The 12,972-nt window shown below is 41.4% G+C and overlaps 1 protein-coding gene across 1 annotated transcript in view; it reads right to left on the minus strand.

Moving 5' to 3' along the window:
* Positions 1 to 12,972, minus strand: part of phlpp2 (PH domain and leucine rich repeat protein phosphatase 2) — a 41,027-nt gene that overhangs the window by 21,196 nt on the left and 6,859 nt on the right. Inside the window, exon 4 of the mRNA XM_075460933.1 lies at positions 1,082 to 1,272. Within this exon, the coding sequence (XP_075317048.1) occupies positions 1,082 to 1,272 (191 nt within the window). The remainder of the gene's footprint in view (positions 1 to 1,081; positions 1,273 to 12,972) is intronic.

Raw genomic sequence — 12,972 nt, forward strand, 5'->3', positions numbered from 1 at the left:
ATTTTCTCTCATATTTGTCGACGAACAGAGATCCTCTGCACATCTTTACTCCACAAAGACCCACACTCAGCGGGGAAACTGCTTTTGTACCAAATCATGATTGCAATCACCCGTTAACATCACCTTGTTTGAAATAACTTTTTATCGAATCCTTTGCCCCAAATATTCCCTTTCACAATTTTTCGTGTCGCAAGCCTGAAATGCAAAAGTGTGTGAAGCAGATGAAGCATGACAAATCCTGGGTTTGTATGGTCTGCAATGAAATAAAAGTCAAAGCAAATTCATTAATCACTGCTTTTTTCCATATAGGCATTTTCCACACCATCCCAACTTTTTTCGATTTGGGGTTGTATTTTGAAATATCTTGTTCTTGTATATCTCTGTTCATTTTGCTTCCTGCTTTTGTACTCTAAGTTGTATAATTATCCTAACTATACTTTGTTGTCGTAACGTTTATGATTTTGGATTTTTTTTTTTTTTAAATCTTTTTATGAGTTTATGACTGTCTGGTTATAATGTTTGCCTTTTCTTTTCCCCCCGTCTGTTTCTTGCTGCTGTGACTCCCTCTGTGGCCTTTATTTCCAGAATTAAACTTTGGATTTCTGGACTGCAACCAGGCTTTTGTCCTGCGTCTAGCTCCTCCCACCCCCAGACTTTTGCATTTTCAAACTTGTCGTGTTCAGACTCATCTAACACTGATCAAGTAAAGAATTTTCTGCCACGCAACTATAAGAAGCTAAAAATCTGAGGTTTTACTATGTTCTGATAACGAGCCAGATATTATTATTGTCATACAGAAACCATCTGGGAACTCGTCAATGGAAAGTGTTGAAAAAGTCAGAGATTTACTGAAACAATACTTGACAAGTAATTAGTTGAACCATTTTTTCTATTAGCACGCACTACAATTGAAATTGAATCATGTTGTAGTGCTTTGTTTTGTATGAGGCGCTGATAGTGTTTGTAGTCACCCCACGAATCAATTGCCTTCAGCTGGAAAGGCTGCCTGTACTCTTTTTGCCACAGGAGCACATGACTTTCCCACACCCTTTCAGACTGTCCACCCTCGATGAACTCTCACCTTTCCCCCCACCAGGGGCAGGATGTGCATCTTCCCGGTCAGGCTGTCTTTCACAGAGGCCACTATTAAACAGGTGCCACAGAGAATAACTTGCCGCTCTGCCCACTTGTGCAGCTGCGTTTTTCCCTTCCTGACGCTGAACACACCCTTCAACAAGGTCCGCTCCTGCTGGTCTGCATTCACCGGACGCTCTGGAAGGAAAAACCCCACACATAGAGGTTAGTGCAGATCTACAGGCATTGATGTAATGTACAGACACCCCCACCCATGCTCTGATGAACAAACACAGCTGATTAATGGCAAATGTTCTGCAGCAACAAAGATTAGACAAAGTTTCCAGAAAATGAAGTCATATAGAAACTGATAGGTCAGTATGATGTCACCTGAGTGAGTAAGATCAGGAGAAAGCATGTTTCTGCTGTCATAAACAAAGCAATACACATCAATAATGGCTTGGTTGTTACATTTAATTTCACTTTGCTCATTTTATTTATTCCAACTTGTTCAGCAGTCAGACTTATATGGACACAGCTGAAGGACACATCCGACAGCAACACTATTCTCGCTGCCAGGCTTCAAGTACACTCAAGTAAATGGCAGGTCAAATAAGTTCGGAGGACACCGACTCAGCCTCCTGTCTCCTGTTTTTAATTTCCCTCAAAGTGACTTCTGCTTCCCCCCACTCAGACACTCTTACTGGCAACCTGCTTACTCTCCCTCCTTCCAACTCTTTCTCTCCACCTCCCCTTTCTCCTCACAGGGCCATCTAAACTAAATGAAATCCTCCTTGTGCTTTTTCTTCACCATGGAAACTGATGATGAGCAAGCAAAGGGTTTCTGACAAGAAATTGGCTGGCTGGCTGTCTGGCTGGCTGGCTGGCAGATCAATAGCAGTTCCTGATCTCTGGGTGTCCCCGCACTAAGAAAGAAAGTCAGTGAAACAAAACCTCGCCGGGTCATTGTAGGGTAGACGTTTAGGTAGCTTAAAGAAGAAGCAACTGCACTGCGATTTACTTCTTACTTTTGTCAACAACAAAATGTCTGTGGCAGGAAATTGTGAGCTGAATCGTCAGCTAACCTGTAATTAAACAAAACACTAAACTAGCAACAAACTGCCACAGGTCGACAGGATGCTCCCACTGGCTTAACTCTACACAACACTTGCTTTGCTGTCAGGGGACTGCATTTTTGAAGGCCACCTACACAATGTCAGCTCTCAGTCTATTTTAGCAGATCAATGTCCTAAATTTCCTTATGGGAATAATGTACTCTTTACCAGCACTGAAAAAAAAATGTAATTTTATTACCGTTAATGTGGCATACAGAGCCATAGTTAATTTGATTTCCCATTTTGGACAGCTCATGTTCAGGGTGGTGAAAATAGTCTGGGTGTTTTGTGATAAGATAGGAGATTAGTTTATTGTTGTTATTATTTAGTGTAAAATATGGTCATCAAGCAATCGGGATGCAGTGTCTAACCCTTACCAGCAGAGGGCTCGTTCGCTACACTGTGTGTTCAGGGACAAAGGGAAGTCTCGCGGGAATACGTTCCGCGAACGAGAACACACCTGTGAATGTGAAAGAAGCTGTGGGTGGCGAACGGGAATAAATAAGTTTACCTACTTTTGCTCTTTGCAGGTAAGAAGGGAGGGTTAGAAGGGTGTAATTGATGTGTGAATATGTTATGTGGTATTTTATAATCCCGGTTGGACTTAATGTGATTTTGTTTATAAACGTTACTTGTTCAGCGAACGTAATGTACTGAGGATGGCTGGCCAGTGGTTAGTGTTGGTTGCCTAGCAACCTCGAGCGCCCGTTAAGCTGGAGAATAGTAGTCGATCTGCGCTGCTCATGTGTAGTTTATGATTTAAGAAATAAATAACTTAAAATAGATATATAATTAATTTGGTTAATATGACAATGTTTATGTGGTACTTTATAATCCCAGTTGGACTTTGTGATTTTGGTTATGAACGTTACTTGTTCAGCGAACGTAACGTATTGAGAATGGCTAGCCAGTGGTTAGTGTTGGTTGCCTAGCAACCTCGAGCGCCCGTTAAGCTGGAGAGGAATAGAAGTTGATCTTAAAAGCTCGCGCTGCTCATGATTAGTTCATGGTTTAAGAAATAGATACATGATTAATTTGGTTAATATGACAATGTTTGGGAGACGTGATTGACTGACTGTGTATTTCAGAAATAAGTTGATATTGAATGTACTTGATGAAACTGGTTTTTGAATAGTGATGTAAAATACATAATTATTTGTTTTGATGTTGGTGCTGATGTTATTAGAGAACGAGAACACACCTGTGAATGTGAAAGAAGCTGTGTGTGGCGAACGGGAATAAATAAGTTTACCTACTTTTGCTCTTTGCAGAACAAAAATCATTACAACAAATTAAATGTGTAGTGGAGGCAGTCTTCACTCTGCACCACGCTACATTAACAAAAAAAATCAATAATAGCTCATTAATAATCAAAATCCTTGGCCTGAAGAGGGGGAGACGAAGAATGCAAATGCAGAACTAACAGGCAAGAGGCAGACAGGTGAAGAAACTAAGACTTTATTAAAAAAAGAATACTAAGAGAAGGCGCAGCCTTGGCAGGGGACACTAAATACCAAACTAACTAAGGTGCTGTTTACACATACTCGGGAATTTTGATAAACGAAGACCTTTCCCTTCGTTTGTGCCTTTCGTTTATACACAAATGGAGTTTTTTCCTCCGAAAACGAAGCTAAAAAAAAACTCCGGCAAAAGTGGAGATTTTTTAAAAACTCCGTTTAGCGTTTGTGTGTAAACTGGTTGAAAGAGACAAAAACGGAGTTTTGGGAATGGAATGAGCAGTTGTCGTCATAGTACAGAGCCCCGCCCCTATCCGCCATGTTGGCAGGATGCTAGCGTGAAAACGCCATTCTCTCCGTCCATTGTTTATCTGGCAAGCATGGAGGTACTAGCAGCATTTCTTTTGTTGAGAGCTATACTCGCTTGTGTGATTTTGAAAATTACAGTCATACAATGTATTGAACAACAAAGACATTTTTCGCGGCTTTAGCAGTTTTATAGTCCAGCGCAACGTGTAAAAGTAGCTCAGTCTCGCTATCAGTCCACACACATGAGCCTGGCGCCATATTTTCTTCTTGAAAAGGATCCGGAAGTTCTTCCTGTCAGCGGTTCTCTATTAGGCTTCTGATTGGCTTGTGTGGAATTCTCATTGTTCTAACACTGCCACCGTCAGGCTTGGCGTAATTTAACAGCTCTTGATAGCGTATTTATGCGGATCAATGTAGACGTGGTTTTTTTTTAAAACGGGGCTGTGTGCACCTAGTTTTTTTTGCAAACGAAGGTTAGAAAATATGCGTTTATCAAAATACCCGGGTATGTGTAAACAGCACCTAAAGCAGCAAGAAACAATACTCAGGGGTAGACACAGGACAGATAGACAAGGCAGGCCTATGATAAGGATCTGGCACTGAACAAAAGAAAACATACTGAGGGTGGTAATTACAAAACAAGAGGCACCTGTGGCAATCAGTAACTGACAACCAGGTGTGGCACTGGAAATAAATACAAGGTAACTAAGGTGCTCTCTTCGGGTCGGGAATGAGATCCTTCCCCAAGTGGAGGAGTTCAAGTATCTCGGGGTCTTGTTCACGAGTGAGGGACGAATGGAACAGGAGATTGACAGACGGATTGGTGCGGCGTCTGCAGTGATGCGGGCTCTGCACCGGCCCGTCGTGGTGAAGAAGGAGCTGAGCCAGAAGGCGAAGCTCTCGATTTACCGGTCAATCTATGTTCCTACCCTCACCTATGGTCACGAGCTGTGGGTAGTGACCGAAAGAACGAGATCGCGAATACAAGCGGCCGAAATGAGTTTCCTCCGCAGGGTGTCTGGGCTCTCCCTTAGAGATAGGGTGAGAAGCTCGGTCATCCGGGAGGGGCTCGGAGTAGAACCGCTGCTCCTCCGCATCGAGAGGAGTCAGATGAGGTGGCTCGGGCATCTGGTGAGAATGCCTCCTGGACGCCTCCCCGGTGAGGTGTTCCGGGCCCGTCCCACTGGGAGGAGGCCCCGGGGAAGACCCAGGACACGTTGGAGAGACTATGTCTCTCGGCTGGCCTGGGAACGCCTCGGGGTCCCCCCAGAAGAGCTGGAGGAAGTGGCCGGGGACAGGGACGTCTGGGTCTCTTTGCTCAAGCTGCTGCCCCCGCGACCCGATCCCCGGACCAGCGGAAGATAATGGATGGATAATGGATGAATAACTAAGGTGCAAGAGGTGAACTGATGACAAAAAGATATATGAAACCAAGAAATCCAAAGACAATGTGAAAACACATAAAAGCATTGATCATAATATGATCTTGTGTGGCCCTTTGAAGAGCCTATATTATGCACATATGCAGGTTTATAATTGGGCTGCACAGCGGTGGGGTGGTTAGCGTTGTTGTCTCGCCACAAGAGGGTTCTTGGTTCAAATCCTGACTGGGACCTTTCCGTGAGAAGTTTGCTTGTTCTTCCCATGCATGTGTGGGTTCTCTCTGGGTACTCCAGCTTCCTGCCTAAAAAAACATGCATGTTAGGTTTATTGGTGTGTCTAAATTGATTCTGTGTGTGTGTGTATGATTATTTATTTCTTGGTGTGGCCCTGTGATGGACTAGCCACCTGTCTGGGGTGTACCCTGTCTCTTGCTCAATGACATAAACATGAGTGTTTATAATTACAATTTGGGGGTCTACAAAAACACATTTACATTATTTAATGGTAAAAAAAAAAAAAAAAAAAAAAAACAACACTGTACATTGCTACAACACCTCTTGTTAGCCTTTGTCTCAACCATTTTGTTTAGCTCCTGGTTCCTAAAGGTTAAAGGGGCAGACGGTTCTAACTGACCAGCTGATTGGTCAGAAATGGTCCTGCGTGAAACTGTTACTCATTCTTTGTTTCTTTGAGTCTGCCACTAGGAATGCAAATTGTTAATATATCTCATGGTGATGCGGATGATTTGAGAAAAAAAAACAGAATAATTTCTTCTGATGCACATTTCAGGCTTTTCTTTCGTTTGCTGACCTTTTACATGCACTAAAAAAAACACACACACACACACAATACGCTGAGGGAAAGGGGAATACCCAAAAGGCATTATACGTCCTCCTGTTAAAAAATCATTCATCGTTTTCAGTGACAACGATCATCTAACATAGAAAAAATGGTTACTTCTTTGTGAGAATTGACAGAAACCGAGTAAACTAAAACTCTCATATGAAAAATATTTGTTACCTTTGCCTTAAAATGAAGCAAATCCTTGTGTAGTGGAGCTATAGGTGGGAAATATGCACATAAAATTACAAGAAAAATGCATAACATTGCTGCGGAGCATGCAGAGACACATGCACTGCATTTCTCACTTCCATATCAATACAACCACCCTGCTGAGAGCCACAAATCAGTTTACGCAACGCCAAACCAAAAGTTCCAGCCTTTAAGAGTCAACTTCTAAAACAAACAGACATGATATCCACCAAGGTCTGCAGGGTTATTAGTTGCTAGGGAAACATGTCATTCACAAAATCAAAGTCCAATCTGAGTTAGTAAATCTCCATACTCTCTCCTGCAACCTCTAGCTGCTCTGCAGAAAGCCAGCCAAATCAATTCCACCCCACTGATGACAAATAATGTTCACTCCCGGTAACTGCGGAGGGGTTTGATGACATAGCTGTGACATGTTGCGCAACACTGTTTTCTTCAGGAGCAGGGCTGCAGACAGCCTGTGCAGAGTGTTCTAAAGTAATGATCAACCTGTGTCAAACACCCTCGTAGGAGTAGCTGCCAAAGCCCAGGGACCATATGAAGAGTGGCAGATCAGAGAGTCAAATATGTGACTTCTTATCTCCCCTCAGTTCATCTCAAGTGAGTCTGTGGCCTTTAACCAGCAAACCCAGTGACATCTGCCTCACATGACATGCCAAATGAGCAACAAGGACACAAGAGGTCAAATTCTACACCCTTATTGCTAAAAAATTCAAATGTATGGAGAGGCAAATGCAATGAAGGAGGGAAGAAGGATGGAAGAAAAAAAGGGAATATGAAAGTTGTAACACTGAGCATGACGGGACAATGAAAAATAAGACAGGAGTTGAACTGTGGAACTAAAAAAAACAGTAGAAAGCCAGACAGGTTGCTTCGTCGAATGGTAAAAAAAAAAATGTCTTAAGCATTTCTCCTTGACCATGCTGGAAAAAGTATGACGTCACTTTGCTGCGTGCCGTAAAGCGAAGCAGAACACGGCAGCATCATGAAGCTGGGGGCGCGAATGTCCGCGGTGTGGGGGTATTTGAAAGTGGATGACAAAAACGTTGTGATTGCAAACTGTGAGATTTGTAAACTTGGGATTTCAAGAGGTGGCAAGGACATCGCTAACATCCTTGATAAGAACAGGAACAGGTTCAAACCTGACAAGGTAGAGATGTTGGTTATCATCAAGAAAAACATACATTTCCTTCTGTGAAGCCAGAGGAGGAGAGTAAGAATTAGATGTGCAGTTCCGAAAAGCCTTACTTTATAACACTATGGCACTTTTATTTGCTTATTTGTTTGCATGCCTGCCAGGTATTTCAAGTTGAGCTGCTGCTCGTTTTTATATTAGACATTGTTGCACTAAACTACAATGTGAAGAATTATTTTATTACTCGATTACTTTTTTTGTTCAAGCTACCTCACAGAAGTGCTCTGTTTATAAGTGTTAAATGATAAAAATAAGTGAATAATATGAAAAAAATCAGGGACATCCTGGATCTGTTTCTTCACCGTTCTTCATTTTTTTAAATGTACTATAGAAGTATCGGATCGGGACTCGGGATCGGCAGATACTCAAAACCAAATGACTTGGACTCGGACTCGGGGGCAAAAAAACCCTATCGGGACATCCCTACTAATTATGGCTGCTGCTTAGGTCAGGGGTCTTCAACGTTTTTCAGGCCAGGGACCCCCAAACTGATGGAGAGTTGGAGCAGGGACCCCCCTACTATTTATATGGCATACAATTGTGTTTTATATTTAACGGGGCCTAGTGCCGTGTATAAACATAGCTACTCTGTTATTGTACATTCAATACTAAGCTATTCAAATAATACACAGGTTAATAGATTCATGTTTTTATTTTAAACATGTGCAAGGTACAAGGTGGCCGTGCCACTGCCATTTATAAACAAACATCTTGCATACAACACTGAGCTATTCAAATAATCCACAGATTTTAACTTTAAACATGCATGTAGATGGGACAATGAATCCTCAAACCATCTGTGGATGGCACACGTTTGCACACAATTTGTGAGAAAAAACTGTTTGAAAAAAAAAAATAAATTTTTTTTTATTTATTTATTTATTTATTTTTTAAATTGTCTAATCAACCAAAGATTTCGCGACCCCCCTGCAGTACCTCCACGGACCCCCTGGGGGTCGCGGACCCCCTGTTGAAGACCTCTGGCTTAGGTACTTCAGGGTCATTTCAGTCATACTGAAAATAATTTCATGAGTGTGTTGTAACATTAAAACATTTCCATGCACATAAGCTTGGTGACTGACATGACCACCTTAATACTCTCTGCTGAATTACTTTATTGCCAAATGGCATACAGCTAATAGCAAATAATGAATAATTCTGTAACTATAGAGGCCAAAAGGGAGATAATGTCATTGAAAAGCAACCAAAATGAAACATATCATTACATTGAAATAATGTGCAAAGAATGAGCTTCTTGGGTTTGTTGGAAACAATCAAAACGTATCCAATTGTTAGGTACTTCAACACAGAAATGTAAAACATTTAAGAGCAAGTGAACGGTATGATTAGTATGATTAAACTTTGCAAAAAATAAAGAGGTGGATATATTACGGCCCAAAACAAGTAAAATGGATGTTTAATTTTTCTTTGTGAGGTAACTCTGGTCTGTAGTTTGTGATCTTGGCCAGGAGGGTGTTCTAAAATCTGTTTTTATTCACATATTGGATTACTTTGAGGCATCTGTCGAGCACTCAGATGAATACAATACTCTCTGTATCCCAGAGCTTTTTTGTCTCACTCAAGATTGCATAGATTGCATTAGCATGCAGTAGGGGGTCAGTGGAGGCGGAAACACAGTCTGATTTGACTCAGAACAGCAAGCTCTTTTTGGCAGCAAATTCAGATTCAACCCACCACCCAGATGCCTCCACTCTGTGGTCTGTTATTACCTATGTTCTTTTAAAAAAACAAACAAAAAAAAAACCTCTTCTTTAAAGTTTGAGCAGGAGTTTAACTTTTGACATCTGATATGACAGTCACGCATTGTACAGAACACTAATGGCAGACACACAGCAGTACACTGCTTTTGAATACAGATGACTTGAAAACACCACTTAAAAGGTGGTTATGTTACAGCTGCAGTAAACTAAGATGCTTGAAAGCTCACCATTAGGATGAAAACTGCAGGTTTAAAATGGGAAAGAGGAAATCCTTGAGAGAAACAGAACTCCATCAAAGAAACAGCCCATTACTAGGAGCTGGCAGGAAACCAAGGAGTGCCTGCTCTCTGCAGAGATCTACTGCTCAGGGCAATTCTGTGCAAGCTTGGATCTGAGTAGAGTTTAATTTTTCTCCTTACTTTCCATCAGACTGATTCTTGTGTTTTTGCCACTGAAAACAAGCTTTTCCCCTTTTTAAAAATGAAAATGACAAAGTAGCCTTGTGCTTGATTGCTTGCTGTGAGGACGTGATTACATATACTCAGTGATAAACCACTGGGAGAGTTTCAGACATTAGTTCACCACCCATATCGTCACAGCTCAGGATGCCGACAAACTCCATTTAGGTTTAATTTCCGTGAGTAAATCAGCTCCGCTCAAATCAATAACCTGTTAGGTGAGTTCACACTGTTTCAGATGATTCATTTCCCTCCGCTCTGACCCAGACTTTGGACCTAACATGAACTATGCGCAGCGGCTCAAGGTCTCCAAACTCAAAGATGTAAGTGATCACCCAGGCAGGGGCGGAACACGGCCCAGGAGACAAGTATCAGAGCTTACAGCCAACTTCATCTGTGCTGCAGCTGCATGGACTCACACACAGGACCTCTGGATCTCCAGTCTCTGCGGCTGTTTTCACAAGGAGCCTCCTTATTAAGTCATTATTTGGAAATGTTTACTCCCATGTTCATGCTTGTTTTAATTTTATCCATGCACCACGGAAGAAGGGTGTGTGTGTGTGTGTGTGTGTGTGTGTGCATGTCAGATGAGCTTCCTGCATAAAAATAAGTTGACGGTGAGGTTCACTAAATCACCTGCTGCACTGAACTTTGAAACGTAATGGCTTGAGAGAAAAGAAGGCTATAAAGCAATGTGGACGTAAATGAAGCTCACATGGCAACGCATGCAAAAACAACGTCTGTACACCAACACATACTGTACTGTGGCATGCTAAAGTCTGGGTACCCCTGAGTGGGTGGAAGATGATCTGATCTCTGAAATGCATGCAATACAACGAAAGATTATTGAATTATTATTATCATTTAATGCAGTTTTTCAATGGGGAAAAAAATGAACGGCACATTGAGAAAACCCACTGACAAAACCTGCGCTATCAGCTTTAATAGCTACGGCTGGTTCACTGTCATTGTTAAAGGCTACACTGCCCAATAACATTTAAAACATTTTCAGGTAGCTGTTTCATAATGTGACTAAGAGATTAAAGTTAAACCGTGGTGGTCAAGCTGAAACCGGAGGCGCAAGTAAACATTCATGGAAATCTTCATAGGATTCATAGAAAGGCAAATCAAAAACAAGTGGTGCTGCACATTTCTGCTGAGCAGCCACATCTGCACAAATATGACCTCCATGGGACAGCCATTCAAGAAAATCTTTTCTGCATCGTCACCACTAAAGTCAGCATCAGAGGTTTAGAAAATCAACATCTAATCAAACTTTATGCATTCGTCCCAGCAACAGACTTCTGAAAAGCCCATAAAAGAACTAGAAGCTTTTGCAAAAAGTGAAGTGAGTGAAGAAAAGAGCTCAAAGTCTTTTAATTACTCACAAAAAGTCTTCATTAGTTGTGTTACCTGCTGAAGTGGGTTCTTGTAATAACAAAACAATAATCCCCAATACTCCTTTTACTTGCAGTACACTAATTTGTCTTTTTAACAACTTCAAGGTTGAGAACCTGAAATGTCCAGTGAAACCGACTCTTATAGTCTAAGAAACTGCAACGGCTGTTCAAGAAATGCCTGGGAGAAGGGTCTCAAAATTAGGTTGTTGGGTTTTTGGGTTTTTTTCAACAATGCAAATAGTTCACCTAATACACCACAGTGGGTGGGAATGAAAAAAACTGGGCCACCCAGCCTATAAATGAGGTATGCTAGTAAGGCTGTATGACTGAGCTGCTTCTTATGTAACAGACAATTTTGTGACACGGCACGCAACATGAAATCATTACTTGGGTTTCCATTCACTAATCTGGAGCGGTCTTTGAACGGCCGCATAAATTAAATGTGAGTCAGACATGTCTCCATTCACTGGTTCAAAGTAAGTCAACCAGGATGCACAATAATGTCCGTGGATGGCGGTGAAGGGAACTTTGCTTCTTTCGCTACTTTAAAAAAAAAAAAAAGGTTTTCTTCTAAACACGCAAAACCACCTCAAGCAAACAAGTATGTTTTTATTTGCACATTAACCTAGCTTTTTGAATTTTATATTTACAGTTTGTATTAAACCTTTCCTACTCATATGTTCCAAATATGCATAAAAAGCAGCATTGTAAACTCAGCTAGCGTGTTCATCTTGACACATCTGGAACTTCCATGATAATTCCACAGTAACTATGGTCTCAGAGAGAGACCACACTTGCAATGCATGCCAAAATCATTGAAGAAAACTCACTAGATTTATCTGCAAATTGAAATTATAACCTAAGCAATCTACAAGCAACCGCTTATTTCTTTACTAGTTTTGAATCATTAAATGGCAAGTTGTTCTCTCAGTAGCAGCAGCAGCAGGGCATTAAGAGTCTGAATACCAGTCATTTCTGGTCTTTAGTCCTTTTTTCCCATGAGATGACAAAAGGAGGCAGGAAGTCTCCAAAAGGCCTGACTTGACATTGGCCAGTGTGGCCTGACTACTTGTAGTAGCCGATATCTGACCAGCTCTCATGCTAGCAAGAAGCAAATAACAGTTGGCTGCTGGACACATAAAGACTGAGAATGAGGGCACAGTGAGCTTGAAATCTGTCAGCTAAACAAACAAATCTCTGTTAAAGAATCTGGCAAAAGCCAAGGGGAAAAAAAAGTTAGAGGCTGCTTCAACAGGAACTCAAATTTTGTTCTTACATCTTTTAAGACTTGATAGCGTTCTTATTTTTTATAGGATTAAACAGAAAATTGTGGCAATGTAGTATAAAGAATACTGAATACTGCATTCAGATTTTAAACTTCTTGTATGAGCACAAAAAATGCTACAAGCCAGAGACAACAAGAACATTTGAAATGTTCGAGTTGACATTGCCCTCTTTCTCATGCAAAGCAGTGCCTGAGCAGTCGTAACCCAAAAAAATATGGAGTTCCACTGACTGACAAGCTCAAACGAGAAGAGCTGAAGAAGATCTACAGGTTTATATGTGTTGTATTTACACACATTCAGGTACACAAATTTGTCACTGGTTTCTCCAGAGTCACATCCATTCTGGTGGCACACTGATCGCCCTGACTCAGGATCATTAGTCACTCCTGTCCTGGGTTCAATGAAGCAAGCACCACAAGATGACTGATGATCAGTCGCCCATCATGAGGCCATGATGGGTGTGTTAAAGAATCCCAGGTTATACTCAATACTAGTACTGACAGCATCATACACTCAGTGTCTGA

Source organism: Odontesthes bonariensis, chromosome 1 (genome assembly GCF_027942865.1).
Source record: "Odontesthes bonariensis isolate fOdoBon6 chromosome 1, fOdoBon6.hap1, whole genome shotgun sequence".
In the NCBI taxonomy this organism is placed as follows: Eukaryota; Metazoa; Chordata; class Actinopteri; order Atheriniformes; family Atherinopsidae; genus Odontesthes; species Odontesthes bonariensis.